Genomic DNA, 23,417 nt, shown 5'->3' with positions numbered 1-23,417 from the left:
GGTGTCCTACATGTTTTCCAACCAACCCGCCATTGATTTGGGTCTTCTGATTGACCTAGCATATCTGATCCAGGTGTTTGAAAAACCAGCTCAGAGCCGGCCCTCGAGAGCTGGATTTGGATACCCCAAGCTGGATTCATTCCTGGTTCTATCCATCCTGGTCACTCTGAGAGAGAACATCAACATCTTCATCTCTGCTACTTCTATCTGTCCTCCTCAGAGTCTCTAAACCATGGGTGCCCAATCCAGACCTTGAGGGCCAACCTCCTGCTGGTTTTCCAGAAATCCTGCCTTGTCTGCCGCTGATTACCTGGATCAGGTGTGTTTAGCCAATAAGGAGCTTCAATGTCAGGTTGGTTGGAAAACTGGTAGGACACCGGCCCTCGAGGCCTGGATTTGGGCATCTCTGCTCTAAACCAACAACATGGCCGCTCTCACCACAGTCTTCTACACCTATCCTTTCATTCTTGCTGACACTTTTTGGTGACACGTCACAACAGAAATCTTCATCCATTCGTTCCAGTCTGTTTGCACACCCCTTTTCACCTCAGTGTTGTGGACTGTTGACCCAGAGCTAGTTACAGTCCTCCACCTTTTTCACTTCTGCTCCCTGTAACATCTTTGTTCCACTTGAGTTCCTCTCATTTAAACACAGATTTTCAGTCTTGCTGCAGCTGATGCTGCCTGCTCTCACAACAGATGACAATGTCATCTGCAAACATCATGGTCCACAGAGATTCCTGTCTAACCTGTCAGTCTGTTCATCACCACAGCAAACAAGATAAAGCTCAAAGCCGATTCTTGGTGGAGTCCCACCTCCACCTGGAACGCCACCATCACAACTACAGCACATCTCACCACTGTCTTCAATTCCAACATATTTTTTTTGCCATTCCAGACTTCTTTGTCCAAACCAAAGCTCCCTTTTATTTATTCTGCAATAGATTTCAGTCAGATTTACAAAGACAGAAAGCAGGTATGGGCGCTCCACTGACCATATCCTTTTCTTTCTTGTTTTCCTGTTGAAGCTTGAGCGTTGTGAACTACGCATCCCGGGGTGCCCCTGTTGACCCCTGCAGCTCATTTCCTTTCTTGTACTAATCAAGTTCTTCTTCCAACTAGATAAGGAATTTGTAATAGCTTACTGGCCCTAACCTATGTTGTTGGATGCTTGTGTTGGATATAGGAGGTTTGTTTTTGACCAATCTTTAACTTTGCAAGCAGTGTGACTTCATGGTTGTCCTTTTACCTGGGTCTTTTACTTCTGCCATCTTTGCAGCTTCTGCTGCTCTCATCAAGTATTCTGAAATATTGCTCCAAAATCACAATACCTCAAAACCCATGGATAGTTTTACCAATGGGCCTGTAATGAAGCTCTTTTGGGGTTGCTTGAGACCAGAATCTTTGCCTATAATTGTCATGGTTTACTCAGAATTAGCATCGTCAATGTTTTTTTTCTTTTTGTACATTTGCAGCCATTTGCAGGTTTACCAGTTAGTAATGGAATGAGGTTAAAAAATGTTTTTTTCTTCACTGTTACGGACAATCCTGCTCAAATGTCATCTAATAATATAAGTAAATGTTTCCAATCGGCGCTCAAACACGTACATCAAAAACACGTTTGTCATTTAAACAACTTCTTGTGGGTAAGCTAATATTATTCAAGTTTTATTTATAGCATATGTGTTTTTTCCATTAGCATTACATAATTAATTCATTCATTCAATGAAATGAAAAAGATGAATGGATGACAGTGAATGAATGAAAATATATAATGCAATAAATAAACAGAGAGCTAGTTTTTAAAAGCTATTTTTAATTCCTGACCACAATCCAAAAAAACATAAGGACCAGAAAGTCTAGTCAGAGTGAGAGGTCACTTTTTTTTTACACATCTTTCCAGCTGCAGATCAGGCAAGCAGATCTGTAAAAGCTAATGAGTGACGCAGCTGTAGACGTAGCTACTGTATTTGTCTGGGGTGTCACCTAAAATAGATCGAAATAATTATTGAAAGATCGTTTAATTATTCTTGTTTAAGTATTAGCAAAGTATTGAGGTATTTTTTCAAAATCATACCCGGTTTATTTTTCCTTCCCCCAGTGTTTTTTTAATTAATATTCTTTAAGTGCTCCTAATGCCGCTCTGCTGCCCGTCTCGTTTTCTTTCTTGTTTTCCTGTTGAAGTTTTTGCGCTGTGAACTACACATCCCGGAGTGCCTCTGTTGACCCCTGCAGCTCATTTTGGCGCTGATCTGAGAGGAGCGCGAGGGCCTAAAAAACGAGCAGAGCGAAACCAAAAGACGAGGAAGCTGGAGGCGAACATTCACGAGACAGGAAGGGACGGAGATAGGAAGGGTGCAGACTAATTGCTGGGGTTCTCATATTGACGGAGAGCCAGGCTGTCGGATTGGGTAGTGACCCGATAGCGTAACACTCCCCCCTTCTTCGTCGTCGTCCTCCCCCTCTGTTGAGAATTGCGTTAAATCGAAAAGGAAAGGCCTAGGCTTTGTCAACATTACAGGATATACACCATTTATTTTTTTTATTTTTATTCCCATCCCTTGTCTATAGATTAAACGAGGATCCGTCGCTGGCTGGTGTATGTGCTTAGAATGGGACACGCTGAAGGTACTGACATCTTTTCGTTTCCCTGCATCTTTTGACTCCGTATCAAAATCTCTGTGATGCTCCTTTCCTCTCCTCCGGAGCTTGGCTTTTATTAAAAATCTCTGCATGTAGCTAGCCGTCCCTCCCGCATCTACACGGATAGGTTTTTGCTCGTCTTTAATGCTTATCCGGTGCACATTTTTCTCCAAACCGCCAGTGATGGAGGTTTAATCACGGCAGAAAATTTGATTTAAAGGGGCACAGGCAGCCATATTGGCAATGGATGCTAGCTTAGCTACATTAGCTTCTTTCATCTTTTCCCAAGTGTGCTTCGCTTATATTGTCAGCCGGGAGCATTTAGCGTCGTACCTGGTAGATTTCTATAACAATAATTGTTTTTTCACTTATTTATTTGGCAGCTTAAATTGCCATTTCATTCCCTAATTGGGCTCTTTAGATGCAAGGTAGCTTGATGCTAGAACCGCAGGAAGCTACATCAGTCTGTAAAATATTTGTCTGCGCAGTCCTGTTTTTTTTTTTTTAGCTAAAACCTCCCAGCTGTAGCCAGATGTTTCAGTTTATTTAAACCACATATTAATTGACAAAAAAAGAAAAATACAAAAAAAAAATGTGTTGAACCCACCAAAACGGACCCCTCATGGATGTTTACAATGATCCTGTGCTCACAAACCACGATGATGAGAGTGGATCATCAACTCGCACGCGAATAATTCCTCGTTAAAGACGATAAATGTGAGAAATAAACAAAGAAAAAACGGTGTTCAGCTCCTATGTCCCTGACAGAAATCCAGCATGTTTGTGTTGATGTGATTTAAAACAATTCATCAGAGAGCACACCGCTAGACATCCAGGAATTAACCTCTGACATCCGCTAATAAAGTGTTTTAGGCTGATATTTATTCCACAAATCCACTTTTTCGTTTAATCTTTTTTCAAAACAAACTGCAGATTTTGTGCATCCACCTGCTTAATAGTGTTTTATTACATTCTGGTTATTATCTTTAAATGAAACAAAGAAAACTGGGGTTTATGTGACCCTTTTTGTCACATTGCAAAAGTTTCTAAAGGTAGAATTCATTAACAAATTAATATAGAAATACTTTTTATGTGGTGAATAGTTATTATGTTTCTATCACAAGAATTTGTTGCATCAAAGTGAAGAAGGAAAAAGGAAAAACATAAAAATTTGGAGTTTGAAGTGCAGCTTATTTTCTTTCCAAACAGTATTAAAGAAAACCTTATTTTTAAATTATTTTTTAATGCTTGGTTTAACAGGTATTTGCCATAGTTGCATGTGGTTGCATGTTCCTTTAAAGACCCACTTCAGGGACATTTGTGTTTTTAACATATTCTTGTGGCATTTTTCTCATGTATCCGGAAAATAACCAGAAAATGTGATTTCTTTATTCAAATTGTTGTGAATGGGGGCAGATGGGAAAAAAAGTTCCATTGGAACCGCCTCTGATGTTTTCACTTTCAGACAAGTGGATCCATGTCTGTCTTCGTTTTCCTCATTCAAGCTGGCGTTTGGCTCACAACTGTACGGCTGGATCGATCCGATATTTGTCACAATTTTTGTTGCAGCGGTAATGTTAGATTGAGATGTGAGGGGGGGGCTGTAAAATAGCTGGAGAGAGTGTAAACAAAGGGATGATGGGTAGTGTTGGCAGGCAGGGATGATGGGTAGTGTTGGCAGGCTTTCATTGCGCCAACAATCCTGCCCACAAGTTGGAGGCCAATTTCTAATGACCTCCTGCCTCTCTGCAAAAACTAGATCCTAGAAAACAACAATTTAAAAAAAAATTTGGCTCCAAAAAACAAAATCATAATTAAAAGACCGCTGGTAAGACTTTTATAAAAGTTGATTGGCGTGTGATGTTAACTTATGTTGGTATAGATGTCAGAGGCAGATGTTTGCATGTTCCTTTAAAGCTGCAAACAAATCCCCAGATTTGCCACGGCTGTCAAAAATCACATGTGAGAGCTTTATGTTTCATGTTTTGACCTCAGCGCGGTCAGGGTAAGTCTGAGGTTTCCGAGTGCCAGGCTGAAATGTTATGACATTCCTGCATGTGGTCTGCAGTGTTCACTGTATCGGTTAAATGTTTATGGATTTTACTTTTGGGTCTGCACTTCGAAAACTCTCCGTCCGGGCCGGGTGGATTCCTGGTTGGAGTAATTGTTGGATTGAGGTTATGTCAATCAGACAGAGGGCAGCTTTGATTCTGCACTGCATGACGCTCCCCCAGACAGTAGCGATCACACAAACAGAATAGTTTTGATCGCTGCATCCACGCTAGCTTAAACTAATGACTCAAGTCACCGGCTGTGCTGTTTCTTTTTTGACTTGACAGTATTTAGCAAATTGTTACTCTTTTGTGCTCACTTTTATTCTGTGAATTTTTAGTCATGTAATAAATCTTGATCCCTCTGACAAACGGCTCAAACGTCGGATGATGAGGTAGAGGCCAACCACGGTTGCTGCTCATTTGGTGGTTTGCTACGTGAAATGTTAATATGGTCTCTTTAAATCTCTCCGAAGGATAAATCTGCTTCAGTCTAATCTGAGTCCCGCTGTGTGTCATCAACAGGTCCAGTCAAAGAAAAAGACAGTTAAGGATGCAGGAGCCCAACAATGGATTTCTCCTTCTCTTTCATGCAAGGGATCATGGGAAATACAATTCAGCAACCCCCTCAGCTCATTGACTCAGCCAACATCAGACAGGACGGCACCTGTGACACCGGCAGTGACCCGGGTGAGGATTCTGGTCCCTCCTACGATGCTTCCTTGGATGCAGAGTTCCCGTATCCTCCGTCGGCCTCGGAGGTCATGCCGCAGCTTCCCAATGGCTACCCGCCGAGTCTGGGCTTGTACGAACCACAAACCAAGTTCATGTACTCTCAGTTCCCCAACGGTTCTGCTAATGGCTACGGAGCCCTTCGGAGCTACGGGGAACACGGCCTTCTGCCAGGGGAGGGGACGGTCCTGAGGGGCCCCGGCCTCCAGGAGAGACCCCTTTCTCCTGTGTCTCCTCCGCTCCCCACACATCACCCACACCTCCATCCTCACCACCTCCATCCCCATCATCACTCCTTCCAGTCCAACCCGCCCCATATACAGACCCACTCTCACCCCCACAGTCCTCCACCGCTGCCTTTACCCTCGCAGCATCACCTGCTACAGACGCCTCACATCATGACCCACAACCTCCCGCCTCCTCCCCCTTTACACCTTCCCTCTTCGAGCCCCCCTCCCTCCCTCGTGGACAGCACCCCTTCTTCCCAGCCGGCACATATCCCATCTAACACCCCCGGTGGGGTGTTGAAGAAAACCAGCTCTCCTGAGATTAAACTGAAAATCATCAAAACATATCAGAATGGAAAAGAGCTGTTTGAATCTGCGCTGTGTGGAGATCTGCAGGAGCTGCAGGTAAACACTGGCACACGCCAAACATGCAGGGTTTTTACCTTTACTTTTATTTTGCAAACATGTAAAAACACCTTTTTAGTTTTGTAAATGAACGTGGATGAAAGCGCAGCAAAACCACGACACGACAAAGGGTTTCCCCTGACATTTCTTTGAAATTCTCACCTTTTGGCCTAATTATCATCAAACACAATTTCACAGTTTATATCAATAGAAACAAAAATCAGCTTTAAAAGTAAAATAAAAAACTATAAAACTTTCTGCAACTTGAAAATTGCTTGCAGATAAAAACAATGACATTTAAGTTATAAAAGAGGAAAAATTGCTCCATCCACCGGCGCAACGGGGACGAAGTGCTCCTCCTTGAAGCCGCCCTGGCCAGAGGTGTCGGAGTCGATAGGCAGGGGAGACAAGGAGCGCGCGGGGCGGGAGCGGAGCGCAGAGGCGTCCGCGGAGTGCAGAGGCTTCTGAATTCTGACGCACGCGCCCCACTGAGGCGCGCGTATCACGCTGAGGCGCGCGCTTTTCAGTCGCCGCTGCTTTATTTTACCTGTGTGTTTTTTAACCAGCCCTGTTACTCCCATAACGCTGCTGCGACACAAGCGGAAGGAGAGCTGTACCCGTTCACCCCTCCATGCACTGCTGATACTTGCTCATTCTTAAACACGTACAACAGAATGGCGAGCCGGGCATTGGCCCCGCCTTTAGCCCCTAAGACTCATGGGAAATGTGGAATCGCGGATGTAAATTTCCTCATCATAACTGAGGGATGTAATGTTGATTATATGGTTACTGTTTGTAATTTTATGTATGATACCTAGATTGTCAATAAGTAAAAAAAAATGAAATAAAAACACCATAACTGAGGAACTTGTGAACAGAATAGAGGTCCATGCTTTTTGACCGATGTCGATACACTCAAATACATGAGCCAGAGGCAAAGCTGGCACCACCCACAATGTGCTAATGAATTGCACTCACTTTGGGATGCTGGCCGTGATCTGTCAGGATGACAATATCGCCTAACACATGCGCGGCTTGTACTCTGACGCGGCTTGTGTATGTATAAAGCTAATTAAACACGTGAAAATGGGTGGGTGCGGCTTGTAATCGGGTGCGCGTTGTAGTCCGGAATTTACGGTAATTTAATGAATCTATTTTAAAGTTTATTCTGACTTTCTTTGTAAACATGTATTTGTAAAACAGATGATTCAGAACTTTGCTCTGATAGTTTAGCAATAAAAGGATTTATTTTAAAGACGTTTACGATGAACACATTTTGAAATGACTGCGTGTGTCATCGCATTTCCAGAAGGAGTCTCAGAAGAACGAGGCGGTTCTGAAGCAGCGACGACACGAGAGGAAGAAGGAGAAGAGGAAAAGGAGTGCGAGACTGCAAGCCCAGGAACTGAAGCAGGATCCGAGCCCAGCGCCGCCAGGTACGACCGAGCAACCCGAGGAGGAACAAGTCCAGCTCCAGCAGAAAGAAACTCCTCTGATCCAGACAGAGAAGCCTCAGAAGACCGTCATCGAAACAGAACCAAAGACGCCAAAGGTAAGCCCATGAAGTGAGGAAGAATGAGATTTCTTGGGTTTATGAGACGGACCTGTGACTCGCCTGTTTCCACCTGAGGTTTCAAAGGTCCATCATCCATCAGTGATCCAAGAGACAGGCATTTGTAAGGAGTTTGTCATTGGAGACCTGGTGTGGTCTAAGGTCGGCACATACCCCTGGTGGCCCTGCATGGTCTCCTCAGATCCACAGATGAAGGTCCACACTCGCATCAACACCAGAGGTAAAACCCACCAGGCAACCCCGATGTACACGGTCAGCCCACGGGAGCCACAGCTGTTTTCTTTGTCTGCTGCTGCACAGGTCACCGGGAGTATCACGTTCAGTTCTTCGGCAGCGTCGCCGAGAGAGCGTGGATCCACGAGAAAAGGATCGTGGTGTACCAGGGCAAACAGCAGTTCGACGAGCTTCAGGCGGAGACTCTGCGCAAAGCAACAAACCCAGTCGAGAGGCAAAAAGTATGGACACCTTATCCAGTATTTGCACTCGGAAAGCAAAATAATCCACCGTCATCGTAAACTGGGTTTTTCCATGAGTATTTCTGATAGCAGAACTTTACGCAGAACCTGGAAAGAAAGTCACGGACACCCCTCATGTTTTACACTTTACTTCTAAGTAGCCAGATTTTCTCTTAAAGTGGTTTTTAACAGTTACAGAGAATTTAAAACACTTTCTTTAAAATATTTTTTTCGTTTTGCGTTGACTGAACTTTGGCAAAAACCCAAAGTTAGCCAAGATTTCTATCTTATAAAATCTATATGTTAAAAACAACAAGTAGATGAGTGGCAGAATTTTGTATTTTTTGTGGAACTCAACCCTATGGTCGTTTAAAAAAATGTCTGGGTCCTTAAAGATGTCCTGATCTGATTACATGATTGGAAATTGGACCCAATCGCCTGGTTTCAGACTCAAACAGGATCAGATGTTGTATCCCGATCAGGGATGGGATATTTATTTTATTCTCATTATTATAATCATCCCTACATATTTCAAGTTTTTTATTTCAAATAGATCCCTAGTGGAAGTCTGCGTGTCATAAACAGATCTCGACCAATTGTTGCCGTTAAACGCACAAGAATACAATACAGCACCAATATGTGCAGGAGGCTCACAAAAACAGTTCGGCAAATGTATTCAAAGATTCAATAACTCTTAATAAACGTTTAACACTGACAGGAAGTGTCTCTATTGGTGTGTCTTAACCCAAACCAAGCGCTACAAAGGCAAAAAATAAAACGTTTTAATCGGTTTAATGAGCATCAAATAGAGAAACATCAGTGAGACGGCCGCCCAAGGGAGCGTCTACAAAGTGCAAGCCCCAGGAAAAAGTGATTTAAAAGAATCACATAGGGGACAACCTGCATCTGTTTATAATTTTTTTCAGATTGGGACTCTGTTGCAGCAGCAATTCATAATCAAACGACTCAGAATTGAATCAGGGTAAAAAAAAAATGTGATCAAGGCTTCCTGCAAAAATTACAGCAATAAGTGATTTATTTAGACCAATAGAACAAAACAAAAAAACTCTTAAAAGGCTGTGTTGAGAGAGGAAAAAGCAAAGTTTGTTAACTTTTTGAAAACTGTTACTTTTAAATAACTATAAATAATGAAACATTTAAATGTTCTGAATACTAATAAATATTTTAAGGCTTTTTTAAAAATTTTTGTTTCTTTTTTAGCTTTTGAAGCCCATTCCTCAAAGGGAGCGATCCCAATGGGAGGTGGGTGTGGGCCACGCTGAGGACGCGTTCCTCATGACACGTCAGGAGCGGATCGACAACTACACCTTCATCTACGTTGACCCAGACCCAAATGAAGCCCAGCAGAGCAAGAAGCCCAGCATCAGACCGGAGAAACGGAATCGGCGCTCTAGCGGCTCGGTTACTAAAAAGGAGGACAGATGTGTGAAGTCGCCGGACAGAGAGCAGCAGCAGCCGCAGCAGCAGCCGCAGCCGCCGAGGAGGCAGCAGCCGCGGAGACGCTGCAGTGTCACCAATACAGAGGACAGCTCCCAGGCCTCCACTGAAGAGAGGAGCCAGAAGGCAGACCAACGCAAGGCGAGCTCACCGAGACTCAACGCTGGTTGCGAAACACAATTACAGCAGGACTCGTCTCCTCCAGTCAGAGCTTGGAAAACGGCAGCTGCCAGAAAGCTGCTGCCTCTCTCCATCACCATGAAGAGGCTGAACGTGGAAATCACAAAGTGCGACTGGCCTCTCCTGCAGAAGAAAACCTCTCTGTCGCCCAAGAGGGCCAACGCAGAAGAAAAGGAGGAGAGAGGGGAGAGGGAGGCCAGGCAGCCCGACTTGGGTTACTGTTCACCTGAGGTTGGTGTCACTTCATGCACACGGCGGAGAGAGGAGCAAAGGTAAACCCACAAGGTCATATCCAACTGTTGCTCTCAGCAGGACAGCAGAGCTAAACCCGAGCCCAGTCCGGAGGAAGAGGAGGACGCAGATGAAGGGGAGGAAGAAGGGGATGAAAGGAGAGGCTCTCCTGCCAGCCAGAGAAGTGAGGAGGGAGGAAACCAGCAACCCTCATCTCCTGGATCTCAGGACAGCAGTCCACAAGGTGGGTAAACGGAACAGATCTGCAGGTCAATTATATCACCAAACGACTCTTTGAGTTGGCACGAGATCCAGATTATTATTACTATTTATTTATTATTTTTGCAATCTTTCAGGTTCTCAGGAGAGGAAGCTGCAGCGCCGGTCAATCAGAAGCAAATCAGAGTCGGAGAGAGGCACCGATCCAGTTCCCAAGAAGAAAACCAAAAAGGAACAGGTATCCGTCCCCCCTCGGCAGAGCCACTGCTGCCAGGAAAAACAAAAGCTTCTGTTTTAGCTTTATCATCTCTGTGCTTTAAGCCAGTGGTCCCCAATCTCACCTTACAGGGGGGTCCATGAAAATATAGTCTGAGATTAAACCGGTCTGTGGCCCGAAAAAGGTGATCACTGATATAAGCTATTTAAGAAAGAGCTAAAAAACAAACTAGAAGTTCTCCTCAGTTTATCTCCGGTAACATATGAAAGTTCATAAGCTGCCAAAATGCTGTTAATTCTAATAAAATGCAACCAAAAAGTCTTTAAATATCTTGATTTTGTTTCTCCCAGTTTTGTTTGGGTGAAATGACTCCAAAACTGCGATCTCGTTTACGTTTCAGGCTGAGATGGCTCCAGAGACGACGTTAAAGACGGGCTCCCAGAAAGGTACGGGATCCTTCCTCCTGCCCGCCGATTTGATCATGGCTGTGCAGAAACATCGAGCATGTTTGTGTTTTCCAGGAGCCAGTGAGATCTCAGACGCCTGCAAGCCTCTGAAGAAGAGGAGCAGAGCCTCAACTGATGTTGAGATGGCTTCGTCTCAGTACAGAGACACCTCGGATTCCGACTCCAGAGGCCTCAGTGACCCCCAGGTCAGTTTCTCCAACATTTCATTTGTGGTTCAAACCTTTTTCTAAACCAAATCACTCTGGTTTTCCTTCCCATTTTATTTCTGTGTAGCAGTGGGCATTTATTTTCTTGGAACTCGGTACTCTCATATTAATCACAATTTTCTAAAGACTTCTCTGGATAAAAATAAAGGAAATTAGTAAAAAAAAAACTAGAGACGGAGCACTTTTTTAAGGAGAGGAAGCGTCAGTTAAAGAACAATCATCAAAGCAGGTAATGACACAGAAAACACATCAAAACATGATGTTCCAGAAATGTGGAAAAACAAACTTTGACCTCACAACAAACTCAATTCAGCCATTTTTTAAGAGAAATCTTTTACTCGTTTGTCCTGTAGGGCGTTTGTTATGCGAGGTACGGCAGCATTTCTTCATTTGAATTTGCAGCACTGTGCCTTGGTGTCTCATCAGGGCTTATTTGGAAAGAGTCTCGACAGTCCAGCGGCGGCGGACGCAGATGCTTCAGATACTCAGTCCGTGGACTCGGGTTTGTCCCGTCAGGACAGCAGCAATGAGAAAAGAGACACCGTTTGCCAGGTCATTTCTCATTGATCTATGAAGAGAATTTTTTTTTCTCCCCCTCAAAAAGGCTCACATGCCATCAGCAGCTTTATGACATAACCAGCACTCTGTGTTTTTAGATCTGCGAGGCGTATGGAGAAGGTCTGATGGTGTGTGAGGGCGACTGCAGCAGACAGTTTCACCCGGAATGTCTCGGCTTGTCTGCGCCCCCTGACGGCAGATTCACCTGCTTGGAATGTAAAAATAGTGAGTATTTAAGTCCCGCCCACCACTTTTACAGTCTGAGTTTTCCTATTTTAGAGTCGCCGGGTTTTTCTTTTCCTTCTTCTTTTAGGCAACCATCCGTGTTTCAGCTGTAAAACGACAGGTCAGGAGGTGAGCCGCTGCTCCGCTCCGGGATGCAGCTGTTACTACCATGAGGATTGTGTGTGGAAACATCCGGGCACCACCAGCAGTCCTGGAGGAGGCTTCTGCTGCCCTCAGCACAGCTGCTCAACCTGCTGCCTGGAGAGAGACCTGCAGAGAGCCAGTAAAGGTGGAGCATTTAATGACCCGCCTTACTGTTTGAGTCAGACGTCTGCAGGAGAACACAAAGCAAGAATACCAAAGAAAGGTCAATTATCTTAATGTGTATGACAGAAGAGTGCGTTTTTGGTTTCCTTTTTGGGTGAACCAAGCTTGAAAAAGAGAAGTGGTGCTTGGCTTTTCCACTTCTGTCCTTTAACTGAAACTGTCCAGCTTTGGTGCAGATCAGGTGGCGCTGCTGGAAGGTGAGGAAAACAAGGGAATTGCTGTTTCCCTGGAAGTGTTTTCAGACGATCTGTTGGAAATATTCCATCTGAAACAGACTGTCTGTGGGAATTCTGAATGGAAGTGAGCAGGAAGCCGTTTCACAAGTGAAAACGATGAAGCATCTTTGATTTATTTCGTCAGTGCAATGTGTGACTACATACAAATGAAAGACAGTGGTCCCTTGTTTATCGCAGGAGTTACTTTCTAAAAATATCCCGCAGCACGTGAAATACTCAAAGTAGGATTACAGATGTGTTAAGGGCCCCTAACTTTACACTTGAAACACTTTTCTCAGACAGACGTGAACATTTTCACGTTTCTCTCTGGTATAAACTCTCAAAGTTCAAACCTTCATAGAAAATATGTACAGCAGACATTGCATGGAGATCGACTGACAAGGCCAACAGCCAATCAGGACGCAGAACACAATGTGTTGTGGGGAAAAAAAGTATGTACGCAAATAATATCTGCAAAACTGTGAGACCCCATAGTAAAAAAAAAATGTTTCCATGTGAGAGGAAACTGCTTTGATTCGTGTGCTGGTTTGACTTAGTTAAGTTCTAGTAATATTCAGATCATTTTTTTCTTCTGAGAATTATTTTGCTCTCCCTATAGTGACAAGCTGTGAATTTATAAAATTACATCACTTTTATTTAAATGGCGCCTTAATCAAACAAGGCGCCATACATTACAAGCTCCAAACAACTAAAAGGTAAAGTAAAATGTAAAAAAACAAGTGGCAAAATAAAATAACACCAATAAAAGCTTAAGTGAAAATCAAATAAAGCACACCAGCAGACAAGAGGCTCATGCTGTGTCGAAAGCCTGGCAATAAAAAGGATTTAAGATGTTTTTTAAAAATAGACTGGATTCTGGATGAACTTCACAGCTTCAGTGCACAGATTGAAAACGCTTCTTCTTGGACCGTTGTACCTTCAGGAGATAATGAGGCACCAGGTTGGGATGTAGGGAGAAAGAAGCTCAGTGAGGTCCGACTTTTAGTCATATGACAAAAGCTGTTATGCAAAGAGGCTCTTTAATGAGACTCATAACAAAGTTTTTAGTCAAATTAAAGACGGTTAAGCTTTTTAGGAAAAGAAAAAAAAAGTCTCCTCTGCAAGAAATATCAAGAAGTAGATATTAATTCATTTGCTTGATTCAAAAAATCAAACTCATGTATTTGATTTAGGAACCACGAAGCAAATAAGTTGACTTTTGGCTTTGAGGTTGTTTTATGGACTGAACTGTTTGTATCTGAGGGGATCTTTAGTGAGCTGACCTTTCTGTTCATGCACCTCTCTGCGGGTAAATCTTATGGCCCAGCCCGTTTGATGTACTGAGTCCCAGTAACAGTACAACTCAACTTTGATTTCAGAAACCGCGTCCTCTTTTCCAGGTCGTCTGATTCACTGCATCCGCTGTCCGACGGCTTATCACACCAGCGACGTCTGTATGGCGGCGGGCAGCGTCATCCTCACCCATCACATCATGATCTGCAGCAACCACGGCAGCACCAAGAAGAACGGCCTCCTCTCCTCCCCCGTCAATGTAGGATGGTGCTTTTTGTGCGCGAGAGGTGAGCTTTCATCAGCTGTCTTGACCTCGCCCCCCCCCTCCCTTCGTCACCAGAGCCGCCGCTCTGCAGTAAAATACTGTTCCTTTTTTTTTTTTTTAATGTGTGCTTCATCAAGCCACCCTCCATGACTGTAGCTCACTCATCTCTTTTGAAAGAGCGTAGCGCTTTGATGCCGTGACGGCTGCAGTAACGCGTCACGGTAAAGTCTGTGTTTCCACGTGCAGCATCGTCCTTTTACGACGAGCGCCGTGAATGTTCGCCATCACAGTACTAACACGATAATCCACCCAGGCTGCCGCACTGCACTCCACTTAGACCAATCCGCGCTGTCCTGAAAGCTCATCAGGAAGCTTTTTGGCCACTTTAAAAAAAAAAAAAAACCCAAAAAGATTGTTCATCAAGTTTGGATCCCGTAAGTTGAGTGCACTGATCGGCCTCTTAGTGTTGGGGACCGTTTTATTTACCTTTTTTTTTATTCATAGATTTTTTTTGTCACAGCTTTTGTGTTGCGTGTGAGGCTGTGCATATGTTTCTCTTTTTTGTGAAATTGGGTAATTTTGGAGTTTGACTGCGGCTCACCCCCGTCTCTTCCTGTGTGTCTTGTGTAGGGCTGTTAGTGCAAGACCTTACTGACACCATATTAAGTTCATATGCCTATAAGTCCCACTACCTTCTGACTGAGTCAAATCGTGCTGAGTTGAAATTACCTATGATTCCCTCTCCTTCGTCAGCTACCAAAAAGAATGTTGGGAAAGGTAACTGAACAGTTTTTCTCTTTCTCCTTTGTCCCACTGGTTTGTGTTTGTGTTGTGCCTGCTCCCGTTTTGATTTAGTTTCCTTCTTTGCAAACATCTTTCATTTCAAAGCCTTCAGGTGCAAAGTTAATGAACTCAGTAAGAAATTAAAAGCAGAGTGGCACAACAGCAGGCCTCATGCAAGAACACCTTTGTAGATTATTGAGGAAGTTGCTTAGATTTTGACACCAAAACATTTACTAATGTTAGTTTCTATTACTTAAATAAGATGCTTCACTCTTCAGTCAGCTGCAGTCTTGTTTTTTGAAGCAAAACAAAAAAGCAGTGTCAATAAGCTCACATGTCGTCTATTTTTGACATCAATAAAGCTTTCTGCTCTCAGACTCACGTCTGCATCAAACGCTGAGATTGAATCCATTTGTCTCGTTTTGGGAGGAAGTTCAAAAAATTTAGTAGGAATTTTTTTTAAACCTACTTCATTGCTTTTCTTTTCAAAAATCTAATAAAGCTAACTTCCCCTTGGGAATTGATTGAAAATGTCAAATAATTTTGTTTTAGTTTGAATCATTTGTTGACTACTTTGGTTTGAATAATTCACCACAAACAGAATCTGCTTCAAATGTAGGATGGAATTTCATTTATTTCTAAAGATCGGCATTGGCCATAACGAAAATACAATAGGTGACCTAATTTATGTGGAACAAATCTGAGGATTTGTAAGCCTTTTATTTTGAAATTTACAAGGAAAACTAAACGGGAAGATTTTTTTATACCAGTAAATGCAAGTAAAGTTGCCAGCAGAGAGCTGTGGGACCCCAAAAAAGAAGGACTATGCTTTTGAAATCTTTTTTTTTATTAGTGTAGTTTTGCACTACTCCCTTATAGTGAACTCAATCTCATTTGTAATTCATGCTAAATTTGGTGTGACCACAAAAAGTCGACATTTACCACAAGATTTAAGCCTTTTTGGCAAAAATTAACTTCAAGCATTTTCCATAAAAGACCCACTCTGATGAAAATGGTGCTTTCGTGTTTTTATCGTGCATTTCTCTGATGGAGGACATATATAAAGAAAATTAACCTTAAAACTGCATTTCTGACTATTTCTTTATTCAAATCATTGTGAATCAGGAGCAGATAAATGCCGTTTGGAAAAAAAAAGCTTATCTGTGATGTAGAAAATATGCTGGGCGGGCCACAAGCTCCCTGCTCAAAGCTCTAAGTAACAGGGATGGGAAGGGGGGCGGGGTTGCTCCGCACCAATGGTCCCGCCCACAGCTCTGAGGCGAATTTCTAATGAACAAGTGCTGCTCTGCAGAAACTCTGTCTTAGAAAATGACAAACTAACAAAGTATTTTCCGGAGTATAAGTCGCACCAGCCTAAAAATCCATTATAAAGTAGAAAAAAACACAGATAAGTCGCACTGGACTATAAGTCACATTTTGACAGGAAATTTATTTGACAAAATCTGAGACCAAGAACTAATAACTTGCACAACCTCATATGACACAATCATAGCAGACTGTTTATCTCATAATTTCACAGTAAGTCTTTCTCATACTTATTTATTTATTCTTTTCATGAAGCATCATTGGCCAACTAATACTCTGTTTTCATCCTGTATTTGTAGAAACAGTTGTCATTTTTATTGCATTTCTGAATCTATGAAATCATTGGAAAATAGAATATTATGTTGTTAGCCTTCAAGATCTTACTGTAAAAAACGGTTTGCTGATTCTCTGAGTCACTTAACATACTCTTAACACTTAACATACCTCATACATCAAATTGACCCAGGAACATCATCTCTGTTCCTCACAAATGAACATAACAGGAGGGTTAACAATGTTTTTATTTCAATTTATTTCTAATATAAGTCGCTGCGGAGTAAAAGTCGCACCCCTTGCCAAACTATGAAAAAAAGGGCGACTTACAGTCCGGAAAATACGGGTAAAGCTTTTGTAGTTTGTACTTTCAGGCGGTGAGGAGCTAATAATGTTAGAACATTACATTTAGTTTCTGAGTCATTTCTGTCAAACGTTTCACAATATTATCCAATATAAACAATAATTAGCTCATTCAGACGGATCATATGGGGGGAGATTCTTGCATGAGGCCTGCTCTGATATCGGCTGATCTCGAGTCAAAGTGGGTAAAGACTTTTCTGATTGACCATCAGGCATCTGGTATCTCTGCGTGAGGCCTCGATGCTGGATGTTTGGGGTTAGCTCAGGTTGTTGTTAATGGAGCTTTTCACTGCTGGAGGTGCACTGCTTTTCTGCTTCAGCACACCTTTTATTTGTAAGGCTTTGTGTCGACTCCTGCTGAGTTTTTTTTTTTTCTTTTTTCTGTTTTTGCTTTTGTCAGTTTGGTTCTCCTCGTTTTCAGAAGCTTTGACCTGTCTTGAATGGAATGTGTACATTTACCTACGGATGCAGACGGAAAGCAGTGCAACGACTCCCTTGTGTTAGATCGCAATGAAAAAAAGCTTTATTGTAAATCTGAGATTCCATGCAAGCTGGTCTGCGCAGGATGTGATGTGCAACGGGAAAGTTTTTTTTTTTTTTTTTTTTGCTACACTGGCATGTTGGCTTATTGCAATAATAACGTGTTGGTGTTTAAACGGAACAATTTCTAACTTGCTGGCTGACTTTAATCCTGTGCTACTGCATGAGTTTCCCCATGGCTTGGTCTTGGTACAGAACTCTGAATCTGATTGTCAGACATCTGGTGATGCAGAAGCTATGACCAACCAGAGTTCTACCTACAGCTGCCTCCAATTGTAGTGATCCAAGAGCGATTTCTCAAATCAAAAACCGCTTTAGGCATCAGTTAAAGAAGGAGTAGAATCTCCAGATGCAAATAGTTTCTCTGTTATGTTTTATCTCAGGCAAAACGTGAAGTGAATTCTCGCTTTCGTCTGCAAATGAGATTCAGAGTTTGTCCAGGTGTTAAGATGCATCACCTAATCATGCACTCCTCCTCTCTTTGCATACCCATGCATGCCCCACACATGCTCACATACACACACACACTTACATGCACGCACATGTCTACATTCATCCAAATGTAGGAGGCAAGTTGCTGTGCTGCGACTCATGCCCAGCTTCCTTCCACCCGGAGTGTCTGGAGATGGACATGCCAGAGGGTGCATGGTCCTGCAGCGATTGCAGGGCAGGGAAGAAGCCACACTACAAACAGATTGTCTGGGTGAAGCTGGGAAACTACAGGTAGGCAGAGAATATACTGCAACGCTTTTGCTTTTGTCATTTTCTGTCTGGTCACAACAAAAAGAAACATTTATCTTTATTCCTTTCGTGTGTGGAAGATTTTTGGTGAGGCACTCGCATAAAAAAACAGCCTGCAGGAAAAAAAAACATCAGCTAAATGCACAGCTGAAGAGCTTAAGAGATGCAAACGTGCATCATGTTGTTGTTTTTTTCTCCACACCGACCGCACAAACATCAGAGCAACTTTTAGGATCAGTACAACAAATATGCTTCTCACTTCTCTCAAAAGCAGAATGTGGTATTTTTTTGTAGATGCGAGAAGTCGGATAATTTAGAGCGACGCAGAGATTTAACACGCGCTCCTCTCTGCAGCATCTGAGAGCTTCATAGGCTATATGATGCTTCCATCTACCTGTGCTGGTTATTTCACTAAAATAGGCTCTACCTCCAGCTGCTTTCAATCTGTAGGGATTTGACTTTACAGGTTATGTCTTTGTTAATATTTAAACTCATTTCATAACTTTAGTCAGTTTTAGCAGAAGAAAAATATCAGAGGGATGTCATTTCTGTTTACAGAGCTTGGCTAAAAATCCTCAATTAGAAAATACTTTTAGAAGTTGATTTATTTGCTTTAAAGCAAAAACAACAACTTTTGTGTTTTAATGCTCATAATACAAACAGGAAAGTTTCACCTTTAAGTCTTAAACCACCAGTTAATTGAAAATTTATTTTTATTTATAACACCAAAAAAAAGGTTTTGGAGAATTTTTTTTTAATAAATTGTGTTTTACTCACTGGTTTTTACTGAACTTGGAAATAACATCGACCGTTTTCTTTTCTTTTCTGGCTGTTTCCCCCAGTCCTACTGTGTTTATGTTTCACACAAGATTATTTGTTTTAACCCTGGAACACTGTCGCCGGGTGATTTTCAAAACTATTTACATGAATTTCAATATGTCGCGTGTCAAAGAGTCTGTGCCTTCACTAGGGAAGTCTCACATGTCCCAGGAATGGGTGGACCAAAGACCAAGTTTCTAGTATTTTATTATTTTTTAGGAATTTTTGGTTCTCAAATTCCTAATTTTTCAGTAAATTTTCAGCATGTTTTTAAGAACTCACTAAGTTCTTCTTTATCTTTTGGTTTACACTAGGGCTGCACGATATGAGGAAAACTCGCGATATGCGATATTGGTGATTAATATCGCGATAACGATATAATTTGCGGTATATAAACAAATAGCCAAACAACCAAAAACATAATTTCCATTTCATTGCAACAGTATAAAAATTATACTCCAAATGACCCTTGTCGACATAGGAGGCAAACATCAAACATAAAAGGGCTCATCTGATTGATCAAAAACGTAAACGGGTCCTTCCGATTGGTTAAATGCATAAAGGGATTAATTTCATTTGTTCACCATTTCAGGCTGCCATGAGTTTGTTTTTGCACATTTGAGGTAACCATTTATTGCGATTTTTGCCGTCTTTTGCGGTATGCATATTGCACAGCTTGATGTCGCGATAACGACAAATTTGCGGTATATTGTGCATGCCTAGTTTACACATACCACAGCTGAAAATATTAGAAAACCACTCTAATTTATCATGTGTTGTCATGTTTTGATCAATTTTTTTATGACAGGTACTTTTTGTTGGGTATGTTATATCGGGTAAAAAAAGTGACTTCTATTTCAGTGTCATTTTCACACCATTGGTTTTGGTATGATACTAATTCCCGATTTAATACTTGATTCTTTATCCAATTGCACATATTCTCAGAAGCTTCTCTTGGATTAATCAGAAGAAAAACATAATTGGAATCTGTCACTCGCACTTGTCTTCTCTCTATTTATGCGGCCTCTCGTTCCCTGGCAGGTGGTGGCCTGCAGAGATCTGCAACCCTCGCTTGGTGCCGTCAAACATTCAGAGTCTTCGTCACGATATCGGCGACTTCCCCGTCTTCTTCTTTGGCTCCCACGATTACTACTGGATCAACCAGGGCAGGGTCTTCCCTTACGTGGAGAACGACAAGAACTTTGTCACGGGCCAGATCAACATCAACAAAACGTTCAAGAACGGTAACGCCGAGGATCTGCTTCTTGTTGGAAACTCGTATGAAGATTGATACGAGATGCTCTTCATGTTTCAGCTCTTGAAGAAGCAGCACGGCGATTTCAGGAGCTCAAGGCACAGAGGGAGAGCAGGGAGGCCCTAGAACAGGAGCGCAATTCTCGCAAACCTCCACCATACAAAGTTATCAAGGTAATCATTGCGTAATATAGATCAGAGTCCTTCAAAATAGTACATTTATTGAACTTTTTTTTGTTTTTTCTTGCTCTTCTTGTGTCTACCTGTTTCAAAAAAGTCCAACAAACCTGTGGGGAAAGTTCAGATGCACGTAGCTGACCTGTCGGAAATCCCACGGTGTAACTGCAAACCCGTAGATGAGCATCCGTGCAGCATCGACTCCCAGTGTCTGAACCGCATGCTGCAGTACGAGTGTCATCCACAGGTCTGCGCATCTTTTGTCCTTGGAGTGGCAAAGCATCAATATCCGTGGGAGAAGTTGTTGAATCAAACCTCCTGAACTGCCTTTCCTGTATGTTTTTGTTGTTGGTGTCAGGTGTGTCCTGCAGGAGACAACTGTGAGAACCAAAACTTCACCAAGCGCTTGTACGCAGAAACCGAGGTGGTGAAGACGGAGGGCCGGGGCTGGGGGCTCCAGACAAACCAGGCGCTCAGGAAGGTGCGTTCTCTGTTTAGACTTTTGCCTCAGAGCATCAACTCTTCTAAATACAATGTTTACTATCATTTAAAACTGGAGGTTTTTATGGTAATGTTTGGGCTACCTGGAGTTCTATAGATGAAAAATTAAAGTCATTCAATATATACATTTACACGAAATATCTGAGTGAGGAGGAGAAGGAAAACTTTGACCGGAAGTATGTAAATAAAAGTACAGAAAAAATTATATATCACAAAAGTCATCACAATAATAGGATATGGACAATATCCAGGAGGATTACACATTACAAAGCAAATGTTACATGTTTTTTAGGCATTTTTTGTTACAATTTATAGGATTCTGCTTTTTCCTATGTGGGGAAAAAAAAAGTTTTGCAGCCCTAAATCGTATTGAAAACTGTGTTTTAAGCTTCTCCGGCATGTACCCTTAAAGTTGTGGAAAAAGCAGAAATGGTTGTGAAATGTCTTTTAGGTGATGAAGATGCAGATTACAGTTCTGTTTAGAATATGAAGGTCTTTTCCTTGTATTTGTTTATTTCCTCCCCTGTGCTTCTTTCAGCTCAAGTCTTTTCTTCTGTGCTAATTTAATGCAGAACATGTGACGAGAACTTTAACTGAGGAAGACTTTTAATTCTTTTACGTTTTGCAAAAAAACTGTACTTCCTAAAATGAACCCAAAGCTGGGTTTGAGTTTTTTTTATACACAAGTTTTTACAAAAACATTTGTGATTAGGCCCATTGGTATCATCCCACAACATAATTACTTATGTTAAATAAACATCTTATTTCATATAATATACCCTATAGCACAGTCTGTGCCTGACTTCTAACTTTAATGATGTGATATTTTATTTCAAAAATGTCAAATAAAATAGGTTTAAGCTTAAAAAAGCCACTAAAAAGTAAGTTTGCCAAACTTTTGTTACTTTATTACAGAGTTTGACTTTTCCCAACTGTTTTGTAAATCATGAATTTAAGTTGTCAGGAGTTGCACCACATCTCAAAACACTTTATAGGAAGAAAGCTTTACACAAGACATTATTTAGCATCAAATAATAATAATAATAATAAAAACAGATTTATCCACATACACGGTCAAAAGCACAAAAATGTAAATGTTTTTATTGTTAATTCGATATAGCAGAGCAATAACACAATTACAAATAATTAAAAGCTATTTCTCTTGTTTTTGGCTGAAACTTTGAGTTTTTCTGAATCAGAATCTGATCGTTTTGCTCACATCCAACGTCTCCTCTAGGCTTCCTCAAGTAATGGCGTCTTATCGGGGAGGCGGTTTTGTTGATGCCTGCAGGTGTCCGTGTGATGCGTAAAACACGGTGAATGTGAAACGCCTTTGTCTCCAGGGGGATTTTGTGGCCGAGTATGTCGGAGAGGTGATCGACTCGGAGGAGTGCCAGCAGCGAATCAAACGAGCGCATGAAAACCATGTGACCAACTTCTACATGCTCACCCTCACCAAGGTAACATCGCTAACGTGGCCGCCTGCAGGGTTAGCCGTAAAGTCCAGGGTCACAAAAAGTCCTAAATTCACAAATTTACAATAAATACACTGGAAATGTATAAAAAAATGACTTTTATTCTGATTAATCAGTTTTTTAATATTTCTTTTTGTGTCCAAGCTACAGTTAAAGAAAGATCAGCTTGATCTGTTTCTCAATTCACATGTTTTTTTGAAAGGTATCACAAATATTTAACAAAAGAAGAAGACAGTCTACGGTTAACAAAGTGCTCATGAGCCTCAGGAGGAAATTTAACACAACCCAGTTTGAAAGAAGTTTTTTTTTTCTCTGGTAGGGTTGACTCCAGTGAAGGAGGACATGTTTACTGACTGAATCTGTTGAAATAGGCGTTGTACTCAGTTTGAAGTGACCTTAAGAGGGTCCTAAAAGAACGGGGTCAAATGGGATCAGCTTCAAGTGAATGGAAAAACCAGATTGTAAAATAAAAGATTTTTGAGACAAAAACAGGCCCCTTAAGTCAAAAATTCTCGTCCCATTGGCACATTTTCTTTATAGAAGCAAAAAAATACATGTGAGTAAATCAACAAACAGGGTAAGAAAAATGGTCTTACCAAGAATTCTAATTTTAAAAAACATTTTTAGACTTTAAGACGTGTTTTCTTATTTTTATTCTGCTTTCTTAATACAATTGTTTTTCTTGCAAGACAGAAAATAGGACAATTTTCTTTTACATCTGTGTAGCCCAGTCGAAAATTTGAAAGAAAGAAAAAAGAAATAAATCTTAGACTAGGCCACTGAAAGATTAAAATTTATTTTTTGAAAAAAAAAAAAGTTCAATGGCCACTTGTTTGGGTTTGTTTAACAAGTTTTCTTATTCCATTGGGAATGAAGTTATTTTGGTTTTGTATGTTGTAAAAATTGATTTTGCCCCACAGCCTAACCTGTATGTATTTTTTGTTAAGTCTGAAATTTGATTTGTTATGTTACCTGTCCGTATAATGAGCCATCCATTCAGAGATAAGTGGGTGTGTCTAAGAGGTGCAATCGAAAACAAACGTTTCACTAACGGGCAGAGACAGTCAGACCTTGGTGAGGAGCGGAGCTGACGCTGAAGGCTACGATTTTTTCAAGTTCGACGCAGAGTCAACTTTCTGTTAAAATTGTGGACACTGTTTGTCATACGAGTCTTTTTTGGACCCTGTGGAAGACTGAGCACCTGTGGAAGACTGAGCA

General features: G+C 41.7%; 1 protein-coding gene across 4 annotated transcripts in view; it reads left to right on the top strand.

The window, feature by feature from the left end:
* Positions 1 to 1,873: 1,873 nt before the first annotated feature.
* The window catches only part of nsd3 (nuclear receptor binding SET domain protein 3), a 35,163-nt gene continuing 13,619 nt past the window's right edge, over positions 1,874 to 23,417 (top strand). The window contains exons 1-21 of one of the 4 annotated variants that reach the window (XM_011478896.3): positions 1,874 to 2,628; positions 5,220 to 6,058; positions 7,368 to 7,610; positions 7,689 to 7,851; positions 7,932 to 8,086; positions 9,308 to 9,955; positions 10,034 to 10,199; positions 10,312 to 10,412; positions 10,792 to 10,837; positions 10,913 to 11,043; positions 11,491 to 11,616; positions 11,721 to 11,847; positions 11,936 to 12,136; positions 13,790 to 13,969; positions 14,578 to 14,724; positions 17,799 to 17,955; positions 19,834 to 20,036; positions 20,108 to 20,220; positions 20,324 to 20,470; positions 20,582 to 20,704; positions 22,068 to 22,184. In XM_011478896.3, the coding sequence (XP_011477198.1) occupies positions 5,264 to 6,058; positions 7,368 to 7,610; positions 7,689 to 7,851; positions 7,932 to 8,086; positions 9,308 to 9,955; positions 10,034 to 10,199; positions 10,312 to 10,412; positions 10,792 to 10,837; positions 10,913 to 11,043; positions 11,491 to 11,616; positions 11,721 to 11,847; positions 11,936 to 12,136; positions 13,790 to 13,969; positions 14,578 to 14,724; positions 17,799 to 17,955; positions 19,834 to 20,036; positions 20,108 to 20,220; positions 20,324 to 20,470; positions 20,582 to 20,704; positions 22,068 to 22,184 (4,089 nt within the window). In that variant the 5' untranslated portion in view covers positions 1,874 to 2,628; positions 5,220 to 5,263. The remainder of the gene's footprint in view (positions 2,629 to 5,219; positions 6,059 to 7,367; positions 7,611 to 7,688; positions 7,852 to 7,931; positions 8,087 to 9,307; positions 9,956 to 10,033; positions 10,200 to 10,311; positions 10,413 to 10,791; positions 10,838 to 10,912; positions 11,044 to 11,490; positions 11,617 to 11,720; positions 11,848 to 11,935; positions 12,137 to 13,789; positions 13,970 to 14,577; positions 14,725 to 17,798; positions 17,956 to 19,833; positions 20,037 to 20,107; positions 20,221 to 20,323; positions 20,471 to 20,581; positions 20,705 to 22,067; positions 22,185 to 23,417) is intronic. The other 3 variants (XM_011478898.3, XM_011478897.3, XM_011478899.3) reach the window with 3 other exon arrangements.

The sequence above is a fragment of the Oryzias latipes genome, chromosome 9 (assembly GCF_002234675.1).
Source record: "Oryzias latipes chromosome 9, ASM223467v1".
NCBI classification, from domain to species: Eukaryota; Metazoa; Chordata; class Actinopteri; order Beloniformes; family Adrianichthyidae; genus Oryzias; species Oryzias latipes.
Note: the sequence above shows the minus strand (reverse complement) of the source record. Positions and strands in the feature narration are given on the sequence as shown.